The sequence below is a fragment of the Crocodylus siamensis genome, chromosome 2, assembly GCF_052110815.1.
Source record: "Crocodylus siamensis isolate JL-2025a chromosome 2, ASM5211081v1, whole genome shotgun sequence".
In the NCBI taxonomy this organism is placed as follows: domain Eukaryota; kingdom Metazoa; phylum Chordata; order Crocodylia; family Crocodylidae; genus Crocodylus; species Crocodylus siamensis.
Window position 1 is genome coordinate 25,106,162 of NC_143396.1, and position 21,032 is coordinate 25,127,193.

The 21,032-nt window shown below is 43.3% G+C and overlaps 1 protein-coding gene across 5 annotated transcripts in view; it reads left to right on the top strand.

The window, feature by feature from the left end:
* Positions 1–5,608: 5,608 nt before the first annotated feature.
* Positions 5,609–21,032, top strand: part of PPP2R2C (protein phosphatase 2 regulatory subunit Bgamma) — a 348,432-nt gene continuing 333,008 nt past the window's right edge. For 3 of the 5 annotated variants that reach the window (XM_090035561.1, XM_090035552.1, XM_090035556.1), the window contains exons 1-2: positions 5,609–5,760; positions 5,856–5,936. In XM_090035561.1, the coding sequence (XP_089891687.1) occupies positions 5,745–5,760; positions 5,856–5,936 (97 nt within the window). In that variant the 5' untranslated portion in view covers positions 5,609–5,744. The remainder of the gene's footprint in view (positions 5,761–5,855; positions 5,937–21,032) is intronic. The other 2 variants (XM_090035558.1, XM_090035555.1) reach the window with 2 other exon arrangements.

A 21,032-nucleotide genomic window follows, 5' to 3' on the forward strand; every position in this document is an offset into this window, starting at 1 on the left:
AGCACCCTGTCACAATCATAGAAGGCAATCAGGTTGATCAGGAATGAGTTGCCCTTGGTGAATGAGAATCCATGCCGACTCTTCCTAATCACCTTCTTCTTCTCCAAGTGCTTAGAAATGGATTTTTTGAGAACTTGCTCCATGATTTTTCTAGGGACTGAGGTGAGGCTGACTGATTTGTAGTTCCCTCGATCCTCTTTCTTCCCCTTCTTAAATATGGGCACTATATTTGCCCTTCTCCTATTGTCCAGAACCTCCCCCAGTTGCCACAAGTTTTCAAAGATAATGGTCACCAGCTCTGCAATCACATCAGCCAACTCCCTCAACACCCTCGGATGTACTGTATCCAGCCCCATGGACTTGTACATGTCTAGTCCCTAACCTGTTCTTTCACCACTGAGGGTTTCTCACCTCCCCAAACTGTGTTGCTAAGTGCAGTATTCTGGGAGCTGACCTTGCCTGTGAAGTCTGATTTCACAGTTCATCAGTGGCAGGTCCTGTCAGACCAACCTGGTGGCCTCTTACGATCAGATCACCAGATCATTAGATGCAGGGGTAGCAGTGGATATAATCTTTCTGTATTTCCGGAAGGCTTTTGACACTGTCTCTCACCCTGTTCTCATTAAGAAACTGGGGGGCTGTGGTGTAGACACCCACACAGTCAAATGGGTCGCCAACTGGCTGGAGGGCCACACCCAGAGGGTGGTAGCGGATGGGTCCTTCTCAACCTGGAAGGACGTGGGCAGTGGGGAAGCAGGGCTCGGTCCTCGGGCCCGCACTGTTCAACATCTTCACCAGCAATTTGGACGAGGGGGTAAAAAGCACCCTGTTCAAATTTGCTGATGACACTAAGATGTGGGGGATGTGGGCACACTGGAAGGATGCAACAGGCTACAATCAGACCTAGACAGGTTACAAGGGTGGGCAGACGAGAATAGGATGGGTTTCAACACAGACAAGTGCAAGGTGATGCACCTCGGGAGGAACAACCGGCACCATACCTACAGGTTAGGGAACTCCCCTCTTGTCAGCACGGAGGCGGAAAGGGATCTGAGGGTCATCATTGACTCCAAGATGAACATGGGCCGGCAGTGTGGAGAGGCAGTAAGGAAGGCCAACCGCACCTTGGCATGCATCCACAGATGCATCTCGAGCAGGTCCAAAGAGGTGATCCTTCCCCTCTATGCGGCACTGGTCAGGCCGCAGCTGGAGTATTGCGTCCAGTTCTGGGCGCCGCACTTCAAGAGGGATGTGGACAGCATGGAGAGGGTCCAGAGGAGGGCCACTCGTATGATCAGGGGACAACAGGGCAGGCCCTATGAGGAGAGGCTACGGGACCTGAACCTGTTCAGCCTCCAAAAAAGGCTGAGGGGGGATTTTGTGGCCTGTTATAAACTAGTCAGAGGGGATCAGCAGGCATTGGGGGAGTCACTGTTCCCCCGAGCACCGCCAGGAGTGACCAGGAATAACGGTCACAAGCTGGCAGAGGGTAGGTTTAGGTTAGGTATCAGGAGGTGCTACTTCACAGTCAGGGCGGCTAGGGTCTGGAACCATCTTCCAAGAGAAGTGGTGCTGGCTCCTACCCTGGGGGTGTTTAAGAGGAGGTTAGATGAACATCTTGCTGGGGTCATTTGACCCCAGTATTCTTTCCTGCCATGGCAGGGGGTCGGACTAGATGATCTGCTCAGGTCCCTCCCGACCCTAGAAACTATGAAAGTATTTCAATTAAACACATTGGAACACATTAGAATGTATTGGAGCAAATTCGATTAATTCAGTCTGCTGGGCCATTCTAATTAGAATGCTGCAGCATCACATGTAGTCAGTGTCTCGCATTTCAAAATAGCAGCGGGGATGCTTTAACTAAAATGCATCAAACGAGCTTTAGTTAAAGTGCTCCTGCAGCCATTTTGAAACATGAGGTGCTGAATACATGTGATGCTGGCGCATTTTAATTAGAAACTCTGTGGTGGGGAGGTAGGGGGAGGGTGTTTAAAATAGAGCATGTGTATAGACAATCTGAATGCTGGATTGGGGGAAGTTGAAGTGTTGTTTTAGCCGTGATAGTCCAGGGAATGCTGAGAAGCAAGGCTTTTTTGTGATATTTTATTAAATATGTAGTTGGGAGAGCTGTTAGACAAGCTTTTAGGTGTCAGATACCTTATAAGGTCTCTGAGTGGCTACACACAGACATACAATGATGGGACAAAAAGTGTGATTTTAAAATTGAATTAGTAGTTATTTTACTGCAAGTCACCAGCCTCCATATATATATATAGATGATAGCTTTACACTAGTGGGGCTGATGTCAGGTCCCTCTTTGTTAAAGGAGCAAAAATACTGAATAAGATACTTCTACACTGAGAGTCTGTGAAGTAGCTTTGATGCCTGAATTAAACAGTACTGCCTTACATCAATGTAAGGCAGTGCTGTTACAATAAGTGATGTTTAATCTGCCAGTTCTTGGCCTCGGTTTACTTCAGATGGGCTCTCTTAGTGTAGAGTCATTACTTTCCCAGTTCATATGATGGGCTGGGCAATTTTTCCCAAAAGAGTATGAGAAGATAAAACTGCTGAAGTGCTAAGGTCTATTTTATTTGCTAAAATATTTGGTCATGAGGGTTGATATGCATTTTGTGGATGATGGAGTTGGTAGAACTGTAAGAAGTTGGATGAAACTTAAATTTGATACAGCTGTATTCATTTCCTCATTCTTAGTCATGAGCTCATCTATCTTCCTTAACCTTTTCAGTTCCTAGAAAGCAAGTGCACATCCAGTAAATGTTTGGCCCAGGGACATACATTGTCTAAATGTATTAATACATTGCTGACTGTACTTCAGGAGGCATTATGGGACTGTGTGGCTTGGATGAATACCACAGGAGGGACTAAATGCTGGCATTTTGTTTCCTTTCTAAAAGTAGACAAGGACCTAGGGAAAACATATTGCTTTCTTAAACTTGTTTTCTCCCTTCCCTATTCTTTTTGCATATGCACAAAGGTTTCATTGCTCTTTATGTAGCAAAGTGGAAGAGAAATTTAAATAGAAAATAAAATTTTTAGTAGGAAAAGGACACTGGTCACATTATGGTGGGCCATGGCTCACCAGAGACTGGAGAGGACACATTTGCCTGCAGAGAATGGCACACAAAAAATGGGGGGTGGCTAGTTGAAACCAAAGTGTGATGAGACGGGTTACACAAAAATGTGCAGAAGGTTATGCTACTCCATACCTCATTAAATGCTATGCACATTGCAAAAACTAGATGAATGCGATTGTATCACAACAGGGCAAAAACATCATTTATTTCTGCAGTTGGCTCAAGAGTTGTGAACTCTGGGCTGGTCACATGCAATCCCTCAAGGATGATCTCTATCACCACTCATTGATGTGTCTAGGCTGGTAATGACAACTAAAAATGCAAGCACATAGTTTAAGAACATTTGCCTACAAATACAAAGAATCTTCATGTTTCCATGTAAAGATTGGGCCTTTGACATCCAGCTGCCCTGCAAAGAAACAGTAGGCAAGCAGGATACTGTTACCTGTACACCAGGAGCCCGGGACCAACCCCCTGGTAAACAGAACTCTTGTGTTTTTATTTTGTGGCCTCAGTATGCTTGTGTGCCTATATGCAGTGGGACAAACGCTCATCCTGGCTATGGCTTACCTGGTCTCATAATACCAACACAAATATTCAGTAGCAGAAACAGAAGTCCACATTGAAAATGTGAGAGTTGAGGGGCCTGGCACACATTCAAATTGTGGCTAGATAGAAAATAGCTACAGGGCCTTGCTGCAGGTTCTAATTCAAGCTGGACAGAAACCAACTGTAGAGTTATTACACACTTTGAAGTGCTAACTTTATAGCTGGCTGGCTCTTTTTATAGCTGGCTAATCATTTTGTCTCAGGTAGTAATAACTTTAAATGTGTGGCCAGTATAAATTAGTTGTGCAATCAACCAGTCAATATATGTAAGGTATCACAGGGCCTTCACATGTTTTCAAGCACTATGGGTCCTGCTATCTGTTCAAAATGAAGCTGGATGGAAAATGGCTATAGAGCTGTTATACATTTTCAAGCACTAATTTTTTGTAGCTGATTGGTTCTTTTTTATAGCTGGATAGTCATTTTATAGCATAATCACTTTGGATGTGGGCTAGTCTAAATGTAGGTGATTAACTAGTGAATTACACAATAGGTAACCTGTAGCAGAGGCCTAACTTTATAGCTGGTTTGCTCTTTTTGTAGCTGTCCAGTCATAAGATAATGACTGGCACAAGTAGCTGGTCTGCATTTTTTGCCCAGTTAATTACTTTGCACATGTGCCCCCTCTACATTTATTGCCCAGGAAACTGTAAAATAACATGTAGCAGGGGCTTCAGCAGTAGCCCTGGTCCTAGATTTAATAGATTCATAGGTTGTAAGGAGCTGAAAGGGACCTCACAAGATAGTCGGGTCCAGCCCCCCCTGCACCAGGCAGGAAAGACAACTGGGGTCAGGTGACCCCAGCAAGTTGACTGTCCAGTCTCCTCTTGAAAATTTCCAGGGTGGGTGATTGCATCACCTCTGGAGGGAGCTCATTCCAGTCCAAACACCCTGACTACCAAGAAGGTTTTCCTAATGCTGAGCCTCAAACGGTCTTCCAGGAGTTTGTGGCCATTACTCCTGGTTTTCCCCAGTTGTTCACCAAGCCCTTGATTATACTCCCCTGATGTAGTGATAAGCTGCTACCAAGTACCCGCTCGGCCTTTTCTTTTTCAGTCCCAGGTCCTTCCGCCTTTCCTTGTATAGCTTGCTGTGCAAGTCTCTGATCATATGGGAGGTCCTTCTCTGGACTCTCTCAAGCGTTACCAGGTCCTTGTTATAGTGCAGTGCCCAGAACTGGACGCAGCACTCCAGCTACACGCTCACCAGTGCGGAGTAAAGTGGAAGAATCACTTCCTTGGTTTTGCAGGAGCTTCATCAGTTGATGCATGCCAGAGTATTATTTGCCCTGCTAGCTACAGTGTCGCACTATCGGCTCATATTCATAGTGGTCAGCTATAACCCCGGGTCCCTTTTGTTTGTGGCGCTGGTCAGTTTGGCACTACCAAACCTGTAGGGTTGCAGGGGATAGTTCATCCCCCAGGTGGGGCACTTTACATTTCTCAATGTTGAACTTCATTTGGTTTCAATCTGCCAAACTTGCCAGCCTGCCTAGGTTCGCCTGTCTCTGCAGCCTGTCTTCAGGCGTGACCATGCTTCCCCATAAAGTGAACTCTTCCCCCCCCACACCCAAATCATTGATGAAGACCTGCTGCCCACATCTCACCATGAGGACACGGATCAGTTCGTTAGGACTCTCTGGGTCCTACCAGCTTCCCACCCACCGGACTGTGGAGCAGTGAATCCGCAATGAGCCAATTTTCGGGTGGGACGTGGTGGGATACCAGATCAAAGCCTGGGCCAGCAGGAGTGAAGTTCACGTAGCTGGGTGGGGACAGGACAGTGCATCCCCGCAGGGGAGAAATCCGCGCCGCCGTCGATTGAGCCGCGTTATCCCGCACGTGTGTCCGCTCCCGCCCGTCTCCCCCCGGCCCGCGGCTCTCCGCGCCCGGCGCCGCCCCAGCCCGGAGCTCCCGGGCGGAGCCTCGCCCCCGCCGCCGGCTCCCGAGGCAGCTGCGGCGCCCGGTCCGCGGGGAGGAGGAGGAGCGCTGGCACGGGCAGCACGGCGGAGCCCCGTCTCGCAGGGCAGCGCCCATGTCCCACAAGCAGGGTACTGCCGCCCGCCGCGTCCCCGTCCCCGTCCCCGTTCCCGTCCCTCCCCGCTCCCCGGGCGCGCACTGACTGTGGCTTTGCTTGTTTGACTAGTTGGCTGCGCCCCCGGCGAGGATGCCGTGGACTGGTGCCTCTATCAGCTCAATGGCACGGCGGAGTTGGAGGTCTCCGAAGGTAAGACCCGCTCGGGCAGCCCCCTCCCCTCGGCCATGGCAACGCCGGGGAAGCGGCGAGCTCGGGCGCGGGCGGCTGCGGTGCCCGGGCGGAGGGATGGAGAGATTGTTGTTGCTCTCCGCCAGCAGCGGGCAGATCCCGGCATGACACAGAGGCCTTGCGGGAATGTTTCAACTGTTCTTGTTTTGTTAGGGGACATCAAGTTGGTAACTAAGGGCATCCCTGTGCAGTGGAGTAATCCTCGGAGTCAGATGACTGCCAGCCTGCGCCTGGCTTTGCAGTGCCTGGTGATAATGAATGTTGTTCTCTCTCTTGTCAACTCGGAAAGATGAATCCGAAGTAAAAATCATTCCTACGGGGCACGCAGACGAGCCTCCGCCTGCGTGTAAGAGCAAGGAACAAAATGGTTTTACCAGATGGGATTCGTGACCCTACAAAACGACCTCAAAGGCGCCCCGATGTGTGCTGCGCTATGGTGCCAAGGGGTGCCTTCAGTGCTCTGAAGTGACATGCCAGCTATGTAGAATAAACACTTATGCCGATGACTGGCTGTGCCTGTGGTGGTAATTTCTGAGGGATTTGTATTTTTTTTTTTGTCTTCACGGAATATAAAAAAGTGCATTTTTTGCTCTTTATTTGGCTGGCTGAATGAAGTGGAGGTGCCACTAGATGCTGTTTAGATCCCGGTGCTCCAGTAGTGAGCTGAGTGTCGGGGCTCTGGGAGAGGTGTTCTCTATTCTGGTATGTATACAAAGACCACCAGGGTTTAAATCCCAAGGTGTATATTAGGGGGATACAATTATCCATGTGTTTGTACTACAGGCTGGTGAATCTGAAGGAGTTCTTGTTCAGCATGTGGATGCAGGGTTTTGTGAACATCACCAGGCCAGATGTGATGACGATATCTGGGGGTGGAAGTTATGTTCCTGTGAGGGAGTGCAGGATGTGATTGATAGCAGTCCTTGTGATTAGGCAGCACAGACTGGTGGAGACTTTTTTTGTCTTGTCTTTTCATTTCTGTTGGTTAAAGGCTTGAGCGAGTGGGATGTGCTATATAAAAACCTTATTTGTCTCTAAACAAATGTTTTGTCTGATTATATATTAGCCACTTAATGCATATTCTCGCAAACCTACTTTAAAGCTGCACTATTTTCTTAACTGCACTATTCATGCTGCAGGTCAACATTAAATGTATGGTTAGAGTATTTAATTTTTTTTCCCCCCAGTTTGATAACAAGGCCCATATTGACTTGAGTGTTAAACAGTGATACGTTATATAAGTCCAATTTTTAACTCATTCCTTAAAATGAGAAACCTCTATATTATCCTCCAATCCACACTCATGAAAATACTTGCATGTCAGAGAGGAGATGTCCAGGACAGAAGCTGGACAACTGGGATGAACAAGCATAATTTGGTCTCCCACATTGTCTGTTGAGCCAGATTTGTTCAACTGTAGTAAACCCACTTAAGTTTTTGGCTTATATTAGAGACACATTTGGCATTCTTCTACTTTCCAGATCACATGTTATTAACAGAACTGTGTTAATAGCTAGAATAGATATATTTAATATAATCTGCATTCCCTGCAGAGGTCTGTTTTGTAGCATGATGCTGTGCACTGCAGGCCTTCCTGGCTGCAAGCAAGATACAAGAACTGTGGATAAAATCCAAATATTTCCCTTTCCTAAACTTTGCCTTTTAATAGGAACATAAATAAAAACAGCAAAATGACCTTTACCAGAAAATTAGATACTTCTTGGATTTTTATTTTTTTTTGGTAGGGCCTGTCTATTCTGTTCCTCAGTTATTACTATTTCAAACAGAAGTTGCAATTCTTTCTATAGTTTTAGGTTGGAAACTTGTTTAAGCCTGGTGGAAATTGTACTAGTGCATGCAGAGGCTTGTACCAGTGTAGCTACACTAATTTTTGATTGTAAACACCCATATGAAATATTTAGTGCATGGATATCTATCTACTAATATAAATAAATGTGTGGTTATAGTCTATTAATCAGCAAGGCATCAATTGCTGATTGTGCTTCTGAATGTATGCAGATATTTTTGTGATGACCTATCAGTAAAAGCTTCCAAAGTTGTGGAGTAACATTTCTCTCTTAGACTAGAAAAGTGAATTATTCTTTAGCAAAAATTTTGATTTAAGTGAGACAAAAAAAACACTCATTTACATAACAGAATGCAAAACTCCTTATTTAAAATGCAGAGGAAAAATAGAACATTTGAGTTAAACATAATTAGAGTTAAACGTAACAGTCAAAGCAAAGATAATCATGCCTGAGTTAGTCTTGGTGCTTTGAAACAAAAGCCTGTTTAAATAATATTTCTACTGTGTGTGAAGAAAAGCAATTTTTCTCTTTAAGAAAAGTTTCAAGGATCTCAATGTGCATTATCTGCATTAATGTAAGCACTCACAAAAGCTGGGAGGAAAATGTTGTCAATTGATTGAGAGCAGTACATGCACAACACTTCTGGAAATTAGGCTCAGACTCCTAGCTTTGGGCCTATGCTGGAAGTTCTAGACCACGCTAGTCTAAATTAAAAACAAACTTTTTAATCTAATGTTTTAAACCATGATCTTTAAGCTATTCATTTTGTAGTAATGTCTACTTTCATTCAAGTTGCAGATAGCTTTACATGTAATAGTAATTGGTTTAAGGGACTATTGAGCTCCAAGTTCAGATTTTTTTTTAATTGACTTATAACGCTTAAAATTTGAAATCTGTTTACAAGGTGAATTTTTTCTGTTCTCCATGTTTGAAACTCTTCTTATTAAAAGTAGCAGCACTGTTGCCATTGGTACCACATAATTTATATCCATTACTTTGTACATGAACTTCAGTGCGTCACATTGCAAGTCTCTATGTTGATTGAATGCTGTTTGAGAGGCTTGTTTGTGTTTTGAGAATTCTGAGTGTGCATATAAATATATATGTATATTGGTGCATATAGATGTACATGGGGAACCTTGTTTTAAACATGCATATAGGTTATATACTTTTTGAGGTCCTGAAGGCAGTAGGGAGTTTCATGAATTTGATTTCCAAGATCTACTTGTTTGCCATAGCTTTTACTCAAGAATAACATAGCACAAATAAATAACAGTAGATTTGCTTCATTATTCTCGTTTCTACCTCAGTGGAGTTCAGTTGAAATCAGTAGCATGACACCAAAGTGTAAGTAATGCAATGGTGAATCAAGTCTTTAGTACCCAGGTATGAATAAATTAGGAATTTCTTTCCCTCTTGGTGCTGTGATCGTCATGTAACCTTTTCTTGGATAATGAAATAGAGTGAACTTTGATTTCTCATTACAGGGCATATTTTTCTAGATCCTTAATCATGCTTATAGCTCCATTTTGAACATTCAGCAAGTTTCAACTTTTTGTTTTTGAAATATGGACTCTAGAACTTAACACCAGCCTTTCTGGAACACTGTTAATGCCACTTTTTTTATTTTATTTTATGTTTATACTGACAATTTGCGAACTTTTTACTGACATATGTTTTCTACAATGTACATAACCCTTCTGCCGGGCCTGGGATAAGGTCTGGGTTCAAATTTAGGGGTTTAACAACAATCCTATTAAAAAAGTTTGGTTGCCAGTAAAAGGTTTGCAGATTATCAGTAAAAATAAATTTTTAAATTATTGGTTTAGCAAACCTGTTTATTGCAGCAATGGTACTATACCATGCTGCCCCCCCACTCCCAGGGTCCCTTACTCCCATGCCCTGGTGCTCCTGACTGCACTCCATACCATGCTGCTATTTAAGCAGTCTTTTGTTTAATAGCGTGGATGTGCATAGCTTGTGTGTTAAGATCAACATTAGAATGATTTTGGGAACCTTGGTTGTTTTTATTACCATTATAATGTATGACTATTTATATATTTTTCTTGTGATCCAAAAAAGTAGTTTATTTTGGAATGTCTGTTTTTTCTTTTTTACGTTATCAGATTGAATATGTCAGGTTCCTGCTGCTTCACATAAGACATGCATACTGTTTAAGAGAGCTTGAACTTTGGATAAAACTTCCTGCCACCCTCTTTGATCCAATTATTCAGCTAGCACCTCAGCTCTGCGATTAGCTGAGTTCTTCAGCATTTCAGTTTCTAGCCATTATTCTTTAGCTATTTCTGTTTCCAACATTTCTTTTTGGTTCCAGCCCCAAGCAAGTCCCTGTCCCATTTCATCTAGTATCAGTCCTGCCTACCCTGACATCTTGGCTACAGATTTTGAGCAGTGCTATCTTCCCAGCTGCAGCCTTATTTTCTCTTTGTCCATCCCTGTTGACTTTCTGTCTGTTAAGGTCTGCAGGTGGAGGTCTTGCGCTCTTCTGATGGTTACATTGTCTGGCAGAGTGAGTCCCCACTTATACCATTGGAAGTCTGCCATTGCACAGGTGCTTGCACAGCAGACCCTTGGATTTTTCCCGTCTCTGACCATTTCCAGGCTCCCTGGCTTAGCCCTTTGTTCATCTAAGCTTTGCCACCGCAAGTCTTGGCAGGTGTGGGTTATCTTTCTCTATGTAACTAATCTGTTTTGTTTTTTTTCCCCTCATGGCTCCTACCAGTTGCAAAATGTTAAAATACACCTTTCTATAATTTTCATGAAAAAATGCACATAGTGGTGTATCTGATTATGCATTTAAGTTAGTCAGGCATAATTTTGAAATCTGTAGCCCAGAGTTAAATAGGGAGAGCTGCTTCTCTGTGCATATAGTTTTTATTATAAAATGTGACAAGCATTGATTTTTATTGTATATCAATATGGTAACTTCAAAATCAGTATCTTCAGTAGAAACTGGATTTTGCCTCTTACATTGTAATATAGTTTTATTTGCTGTAATTTCCTTTGGCAAGTGCTGGAAGCTGGAAAATACTGTACAGAAGTGCCATGTTTTAGGAACTCATTTTAAAGTGCAGGTTATGGGCCATTGACTAAATATGAGTCTGTATCTGTGCAGGAGAAATTACATGCAGATCCACCTGTTGTTGCAACAGGGTAACCTGTTCTTCCTTGGCCCCTTCTTTTAATTTTTATAGCCATACTTTATAGCCAACGTATGTAATTGGGGCTCCTGTATGGAGCTAAGCTCAGCCGGGTGAGTGGACTCCTGTGCTGCCCTTCCAAAATCCTATACCTCATGTAAGCCTTGGCTGTGCTGTTGGGGAGGTCTTCTACCCTGCTGACAAGTGTACAGGATTTTTCCTATAGTGCAGTATTCCCAGGTATCTGTTTGAATTGTACTGAGAGAACTGCAGTCAGGTTTTACTGTTTAAGGCCTTCAGAGTCCCAACTAATAGTTTTCCAAATATGACCTCCCCCTCCCTAATAATCATACATTTTATTATTGTAATGTATGCCCATACAAATGTTAATGCTTTTTTTAATGTCTGTATTTAGCAGCCGTTTTCTGGGAAGCACGTACTATGGGGATTTAAAGCAGTTGTTCAAATATGCATGCCAGCAGGAGTTGACATCTTGTGGGGAATAAGCTCTGCAATGACACTGAGTTATACATGAGATTCAAGCACCTTTATCCTTTCTAACCTAGTGTCCTACCTGGATCTGTTCTACATAAACCCCTTCTATGAAATAATGATTACCTGCTCCAAGTTCTGGTGTGAGCATTTGGTACATTGTGACAAGGAACAGAGGAAAGGTGTACTTAAGAATTTCAGCGCTGTATATAATATTTGCTGTAAGCTGTTTTTGTAACTTGTCATTGTATATGAAGCCAGAAGAGGGAGCTACTTTATAAATTTCTAGCATATGAGCAACACAGTTATTTTCTAAACCATAATGGACCTTTTGAAAACCTGAAATTCCAACATTTTGTGTGGTGGCTTGTGGGTTTTTTTGGTAATTTATTCCACAGTTTAATGATTGCTGAGAAAACCCTCAGAGGCTTATTCTCTGGGTGATTCTGATATCTATCAAGTCAACATTCATTATCCAATGACAAATATATACCATAATCTGAACGATTGGTTTTTATGGCAGCTGTAGCTTTTGTGTTCAAGCCAGGGAAAACAAGTAAGAAGCTTGTGGCCAGCCTTCTGTCTGTCCTCATCTTTCCTCTTTCTGTCATCCTATGCAGGTCTCTTTGTGGCAAGCAGGGTTGCTTTGTGGAGGCTCCATGCAACTTTAGTATGAGACAAACTGTAAATCTGGCTTTGTGCAGGATTATTTTCTATGGGGTTGACAGACTCCTTGGGTGTTGTTCCTGGCAGTTGGGTGCACTTCACCCTATTAAATAATGTGTCACAAATTAGAAAATATAAGCATCACATGGCAAGGATAATGTGGACCAGCATCCTTTTTTTTTTTTTTTTTTCTTGTATTTGGCAACTGTAGTTTAACTTTTACAACTGTTCATGATGCAGTAACAACTCTACTGTTGTAAATAGCGTATCTTTATTTTACACCTAAAAGAAACTTCATTTACAAGTGTCTGCTATTAAATCTTTGATTAGCCGTGCAGAACGACCAGCACTTTCTTTGCAGATTCTTGGCACGTGGATGAATTTGGTTGCAGTGCATTTTGTTCAGATGGGTACCTGCTGTTTCATAGCTATCTTGCTGTTATTACTGATCTAGAGGTGAATGCTATAATGACAAATCCTGTCAACATTCATTCCCATTGGTTCCCTGTTATCAGACGCATGCCATTAACAGCTGATGTAGAAATGTGGCTGATTAATCTTTATTAAGTAATTAGAGCATTTGCACGTTACATAGGTTTTCTTCCTGTCCAGAAGAATGCTATGTTCCTTGTTCCAAATGGAGGGTGGGAGGGAGAAGTTCTAACATTGAAAAATCCACCTTTTGTTTTATGTCAGAAAAATAAGAATACAGTAGTGTGCTAATTGGCTTTGTAGGGAATATCCTAATAAATTTGGGAGAGAATTTCTGGATGCTAATACAGCTTTCTTTTGCTGAAGATAAATACAGGGCAGTAAAAGTCCTTGCAGTGCCTTAAAGTGTGGGAATAAAGTATTCCAGAAGCTATCAGCATTGACTGAGTGCCACTGCATGTGGTAGAGTCCTGCTGTTGAGTTACTTCAGATTTCCAATTAGTAAATCTCTAAGTAAGACTTTGCCTTCATGGGGTGTACTATTGGATTCTATTTCATGTCTGCATGTGATATCTTTATGTGGCCTTAAGGTACTTCTGCAGTCTGCAAGGCTCTTAAAAGCATTTAAACAAAAGACTATTAAAATGAAGACAAATTTACTCGTAGCACTTTCCGGTTCAAATGTACCAGAGTGAAGAATGGTGTAGTTTATTTTTAGTTTTACACTGGTATTTTCTCATTTGAAAGAGATGATACAAGTCTGGTGTGTGTGTGTGTGTATGTGTGTCTTATTTACACTCCTTTTATACTTACAGGATTTTTCTTACCATCAGAGGAGTTAAAATTGGACTGCTTTATATCCTGTGCTGCCCTTTCAAAATCTTACACCTCATAGGCAGAGGGGTTGCCTTGGCTGTGCTATTTGGGAGGTCATATATCTACATCTGTTTGATTATTTCTCCCTTCAGGATTTATTTTTGTCAGCATATGTACTACAGTGAGACCGTTGTATAATAACGAGTGTATACATGTGCTCGTATTTAACATTTGAAAAAATGTAAAAAATATACAAAATCCACAGCATTCTATGTCTAAGAATCTACTTATATATTCTCGATTCTTCATTTTCTTAAAATGCTAACCAATTTTCAGAGGTAATTTAGATGTAAACACATTTCATACTGGCTTATGTCACAGTGAATAGAGTAGGAAGCGATTTCTCAGAATAATTTCAGGGATGTGTTTAAAATGTAAACCTCCAAAAATGTTCTCCTTTTATCACATTATGTAATTTTCACAAGAATTTTTGGGAGCATGATGCAATATGTGCCTTTACTTCAACTGAAATCATTTTGGTGTTGTAGTTAAAGATAACGTATTCAGTTTAGAGACAATTAAATCTAGACACCAAGAAGAACCAGTGATTTTGAAGTTTTATTCTTATGGAGGGTGCATGTCATTCAAAAGGGAGTTGTAAAACTGTTTAGCATAATTTACATTGTTAGTGATGTGCTTTTCCATTTCAAACAACTGCCATAAGGAATTAAGATATTTAATGCTGCCTTCTAGGGTTCCTCGATCTAAAATAATTCACAATTTTATTTTGTGAATTATATTAAATTTCCTTCACTTAATGTAGAGTAATTTATTTTGCTATGAATGGACTCAAATAACTCCTTGCGTAAAGAAGAAAGAAAATTCCAATTACATGAAACTCTGCTGTTTAGAACATTGTTTTTGCTTGTCGGTTTCTTGTTGAATCTGGGTTACTGAGTGACCTTCTGGATTTCTGTAAATTTTTAATTTGGTGGCCAGGAGCATGGAGGGACTTCTCAGGTTCCAGGTTGCCCAGATGGTTTTACTGATTTTTTTTTTTCTCCTCTGCCCCCCCAATGTTCCCCAATGTATTTAGCATTTGCATAGAAGTTGTAAAGTTCCAGTTTGAAACTAGATACTCACTTTGGAAACATCATGGGGTTTGTTTGTTTTTTTTCATTTTATTTTATTTTATTTTTTTTAATTGCAAGAAGACTGACTGTTGAGACAGAAGTTACATTTGTCACACTATTGGCCCCTTGAAAGAGCTCTACAGTTGTGCCTTAACAGAAGTACTTGGGTACAGAGTGCGTTGATTGCATGACAAATTAACCCTCATTGTATGAGGGTTCAAATGAAGGCACTCCAAAGTAGAACACCTTCTTCATTAACTTAGGTCTGCTCTGGCAACTGAGCTGCTGCTGCTCAGCCCTGCCCCCAGTTCTGTCTCAGGATGGGACGATGGGGGAGAAGGGAGGGGAGGAAGCTTGGGTTGGTGCTTGCCCAGCCTGCAGTGGAGTGGGGGTGGATGGATTGGAACCCCCCACCTGCAATCCAGGTGCCCATCAGGTGGAGGGCTCCAATCCACCCACCTCCACTCCACTGCAGGCTGGGCAGACACCAAGCCGAGCTTTCTCCCCTCCCTTCTCCCCCATCGTCCCATCCTGAGACGGCAACAGAGGTGGGAAAGGTGGGGCAGGACTAGAGGAAGAGGCTGCTGACACACAGGCTCTCTCACTGGATCAGCTCCAAACTGGAGCTTGATCCCCCTACCCTCCTGACCCAATAGCTAACATCTGTTGGGTCGAGAGGATTGGTCTAACTCATGGTGCTTTCTGTGTAGAACAGGGAGCTGAACTTCTGTCTATGCCTTGGATTTACTCATAATACCCCAAAGTAGACATCATGGGTACAGATAGACATTTGCTTAGACAGGTCTAAGTGTAATAGGAATTGGTCAGAACCCATAACCGTCTTGGCACATGTAGATCAGTCTAAAAAATGGTGCAAGCAGTCTAAGGTATGAGGTACGCTCAATTTAGATTGATTTAGGTTAGACAGATGCATCAAGCTTCTGTACTGTTTCCATTTTGATTCAAGTTGGATCACTGTCCTGTGGCAGCCTCCTTTTGTGGTCTCTGCTACCCCTCCCTTTCAGGGAGGTGTACTATCATTTAGCCTGTGCTCAGCAAGCCCTTTCCCTGGGCTCTTCCAGCATGCAGCAAGTATGGCCCCTCTCCCCAGCTTTCAGCTATCTGTTAGCTGAGGGGAGGCATCTGTGTCCCCTGCATGAGCCCCAGGACCTGGACACCCAAGTTCCCAGGCCTTGCCCCTCACACCCCCAAAACCCTGTCACAAACCACATCATGACATACATGCAGACCCCAACACTGAAAAGTTTGGCAGCTGCAACACTGTAAATTGAAGCACATTTCTTCTTTGTGCCACATTCTTCTATTTTGAGGTGTATGCCGCTTGGGCTGAATTTGTGTGTGTGGGGAGGGGGGAACAGTGTCCAGGCAGCTAGGATTGTGGACAGTGCTGCCCAGGATACAGGGCCGGAGGAGCCTGGGCCAGGAGAACCATTGTCCAGTGCCAGGGCATGGGCACCTGGGGACTCAAAGGTCTAGGGCAAGGAAGTGGTTAGCCAGGGCTTTGTGGACCTGGACTCCCTTCTGCTCTGTGGGGCTGGTGCTTGAACCTCAGAGTGGGCTTGCTCTCTACAGCATTCCTGTGCTGTGCGTTCATGACACACTGTGTCTGGCTCACATGCCATACGTTCTCCCATGTTTTGCAGATGTTGGGGAAGGTGTGCAGCAACGATGACCTATGGCAGGTTCTCATCCTCTACCTCAAGATGTGTGTTAAGAGCCTGCCAGCATGTCTTGAGGTGGCCAAAGGCACACTCCACATTCATGTGAGTGTAGAGGTAGGATTCAGAGTGACCTAGACAAATTGGAAGATTTGGGCCAAAAAAATCTTATGAGGTTCAACAAGGACAAGTACAAATTCTGCACTTAGGATGGAAGAACACTATGCACTACTACAAGCTTGGGAAAAGACCTGGTGGTTACAGTGGACAATAAGATAGATATGAGCCAGCAGTGTGCCCTTCTTGCCAGGAAGGCTAATGGCATACTGGGCTGCATTAGTGGGGGCGTTGCCAGCAGATTGAAGGAAGTGATTATTCCCCTCTACTTGGCACTGCTGAGGCTGCACCTGGAGTACTCTGTCCAGTTTTGCCCCCCACTATAAAAAGGATGTGAACAAGTTGGAGAAAGTCCAGCGGAGGGCAGTGAAAGTGGTTTGGGGGATGGGGTACATGACTTCTGAGGAGAGGCTGAGGGAACTGGGCTTATTTAGTCTAGAGAAGAGGAGACTGAGAGGGGATTTCATAGCAGCCTTTAACTACCTGAAGGGTGGTTCAGAAGAGGGTGGAGCTAGACTGCTCAGTGGTTACAAATGACAGAACAAGGAGCAATGGTCTCAAGTTGCAGCAAGGGAGGTTTAGGTTGGATGTTAGGAAAACCTTTCTCACTGGAACGGGCTACCCAGAGAGGTTGTAGAATCTCCATCCTTGGAGGTTTTAAGGCCCAGGTTGACAAAGCCCTGGCTGGAATGATCTAGCTGGGGATGGTCCTGCTTTGAGCAAGGGGTTGGATTAGATGTGACCTCCTGAGATCCCCTCCAACCCTAATTTTCTATGCGTCTATGTAGTACCTGCTCAGGCAGTAGTTGAAACGCTTCTTTTGGCAGTCTCGCTGCCCCACATAGGGTTATTGAGCCAGGCTAGGATGAGGTAAGCTGTATCTCTGATCACGAGGGGCAGGATGACGATAACACTGAAGCTGGGGACTCCAGGAGCATAGCACCCACTCATTGGCAGTCAGGGGGGCTCACATAGCAGCCTGGAAGGCATGCAGGAGTGCCCTCTGCCTGCGGTCCTTACTGAGTGGAGGCTACCTGCATGCCCTCTGCCCCCTTTCCTCTCCCCAGAGGGCAGACCTATATGCTGTTTGCTCCTGATCTAAACTAGGCTGCTTACATGGTTTTCTCTAACTTGCATCAATTCTTTCCTGAGCTTTTTGAATGTCTATGGCCATTTAAATAGGATATTACTTCAGATTTTAAGCAAAATTCCCATTTCTGATATGCATGTGGTTCATCATCCACGTTCATTTCTTTTTTACATCTTTTGTAAAGCAAAGAGATCATCTTAACTGACTTGCTTTTATCATACAGGTATTTGGGGTTAATAGCCATGATTTCTGCTTATATTTGGTGCTTTCCTTTAGTTGTAGCTGAAAAATAACAGACAAATCCTACCCTGAGTTGACTATTTCTAGGGATTTTCTCTATAAGAACTGCTATGTCCAATGGCCTACTCTTGCCTAGAGATTCTCCAGTTCTTGTTACTAAGTTGTAGCTATGAGACCTTAGCTGACTGTTGGGTACATTGATGAGGGAGCTTTGTATTTTCATGCAGGGTCCCAAAATCTGACGTTATTCTTCAGAGCAATGACGTTTTTTACACCTCTAAAAATATTCTTTTAAAATAAAATATTTAATTTTTAAAACACTTTAAAATTGGAAGAAAAAGAGTACTTTTTAAAATGTAGTACATAAACTGGCTGTTCTAGAGTTCTCCCCTTGTGCTGTGTATTTTGTTATGGGCTAAATAGATTGCCAGTGTAATTTCTTGTGGCATAATAGATGTTTAAATTGTGAATTCACAGTGCAAGAAATATGCTGCAAAATTAAAAGCATGGTCAGTTTGTCATTGTTTTCAGCATATTTTTTCTTAATGTGGTGGTAGCGGGGAAGATAACATAAAAGTTTTAGCTTGGTCCCTAGAGTCTACCATTAGTAGGTCACATCTTCCCAGAGATCATCCCCAGTAGCAGTTTGATCCCATTCCCCATGCTCACATGGGACTCCACAGCAGCCTGTGACTAGTGTTTAGGTCATAAGCATCTCCTTTCTGCACTCCTTCTAGGTTAGGGACCAAGTCTCCCAATGTACTCATGGAGTGCCCATGAGCAGTGGGGATCCTGATATTGACTAGAGCCCTTTGGCAGTACTTTAATACATACAAATACAGCAACTCAACAATGTGTACAACACAGACGTATGCACCCTGACATACAGAACATGAAAGAAATTCTGTGAACAAAGCACTGAGATTATGTATATGAACACTCAGAAGTCAGGAATTGCACCTTGTGGGTATGAATTATGATACTGTTTTTAATGACCTGATCCCGTGATGTTTCCTTAGGATCCCTACCTCATGCAAAGATGATATGTGGCATCATTATTCTCTGTTCTGTGTTTTGAAGTAGAGAATATGTGGAGTTCTGTATATAAGAAGTCATGGAGAGGTGTATTGTTTCAGTATTTTCATATTTAAGCATTCCTACCAGAAATGTTAATCCTTTTTTCCCCATATATATATATATTTTTTTTTTAGAAAAGAGCTGCAAATTGTATAGACACAAACACAACTATATTAATGTAACATTTTAGTTGAAACAAAATGCTAACACACAAGTCAAGGAATTCAAAGATATGGTTCCTACAGCAACCGTAATTCAGCTACATTGCTGTTATCTGTGAAAGCATAAAATATCACACCAGATATAGTACAAAATACTGTATGTATGCCATGATGTGAGGTATAGTTGCTAGGAGAGCCATACATTTTAATTTTCAGAGTTTTATTTTTATCTTCTATGTGATGATATTTGTATTTTACGATATTGTAAAGAACATTGGGAAACAAATAATCGTCCTGTAAATAGAAGAGATCACCACTGTGTTTTTTAATGACCATATGTAGACATTCAGTTTCTACTGGGAGAATTGTTATTCTCCCAGCAGAAACCAAAAGTGTGCAGACATTCAAGTTTTTTTTCTCCTGGAGTAAAAATTGCCACTCTGAAAGAAAAATAACCCTCCAACAATGTGGTAGAAATCAATCTTGGGAGAGTTTCTTCTGGGTGACAGAATGTCTGCCCACTTTCCCATGGCTTAACTTCTCCTGGGGACCAGGAGGAGTGGAGCTGGGGGGAAAGGCTCCCGTGCCTTCCAGAGAACGGGGTCACCTTGCTCCGGAGAAGGCACGGGAGGCAACTGCTCCCATCCCCTCTGTAGACCCCTCTTCCACCAGCTGCTCCACGCCCTTGTGTGAGAAGCAGGCAGGGGCTTTGTCCCACTGCTCTGTCTGCTCAGTGGCTGGGCCCTGGGAACTGAATGCAGGGATTGGCACTGCCCGCTGTGTTTCCCTTTGTCACCCTCACCCCCCACAACAGCTCAGCTCGGTGGGTTGGGGTGGAGAGGGGACAGTGTTTTAAAACCCAGCAGACCTGGGCTTGGGGAGCTTAGCTGGCTTCCCCTTGCGTCCTCCACCACTCAGTAGAGTGGTGGGGCAGACCTGCAAGGGGAAGCTGTCTAAGCTAGGAACCAGGGTTTGGGAGATTGTCCCTGGAGTAACAGGGCAAAGCTCTGCCCTTTCCTCACACCAGTCCCAGGTATGTGGAGCAGCTTGGAGTTTGCTGCTCAGTCTGCTTGTTTCCTGTGCAACAGGAGCTCAATGAAGGAAGCAATGCTGCAAGTCCCCTGCATGTTTCTCATACTAGAGTCCGTGGCGAGAAGTAGGTAGGGTACTTTGCCTTGCTGCTTCAGTCCTGTGGGACCAAGAGGACTGGAGTGCTCCACGCTTTCTCCAGACCAGGATCATGCCAGGCTGGGGAAGGCAGAGGGAGGGCAGTTGCAGAATGCCCCCTTTCCTGGACAGACAAGGTTCTTTGGGTGAATCTGATATCTTTTATTAAACCAACTTAAATAGTTGCAGAACAATTTTTAACCAAGCTTTCCGGTTCAAAAAGCCTTCGTCAGGTTAAGGAAGTTTCAGCAGTTGATATGTGCTCTTCCTGGATGGAATGAAGAGTAAAGAAGCCAGAGGCTGGGCTGGTATGCATACAAGACAGGCAGTCAGTGAAAATGCAGACTGAGGAGTCAATGGGTGAGAGACGGATTCACCCAAAGAACCTTGTCTGCCTATGTCCTTAGACCAACATGGCTACAACCTACACCCCTTCCTGGAATCATTTCTAGAGGGGGAAATTTTGTACACAGACACTGAGACATGAACACAAGGTTACAATCCAGACTGTTCTTTACAGAGGTTTACCTGTTTCCTTAAGTGATGTGACAACCCTAAACATAATCTAGTCAGGGGTCTCTCCTAATGTAGATGTCTTTAGGGTTTCTCCTTTCTCTTCCTTTGGCAGTCTTTTTGCTTGAGGTGAGACTCAGTTTTCATTTCTGTTCCTGACTTGCAGCTGATAAGACTTATTTGGTTTGGTGACCAGGATAAATATGTCAAATGGCTTTGTTTCTCCATGCAGCATCTGAAGGCCTCCTACTAAGTTACACTGATATCTTAAGAATTTACCCCAAAGTCTACCAAAACATGCAGATTGTGTTGCTGTTACATTTTTATTGGAAAGTAATTTTTGTTAACCAATCAAATTTGCTGGTCCCTTGAATGGTTTCATAGGTCATGTTCTGTTCTTAATTCAGATTGTGAAAAAGCAATAGTATCTTTGTTGCTCATTTTACATATATGCCAGTTGGCACAAAAAAAGAAAATTTTTCAGTCTATTTCTAGACTTAAATTT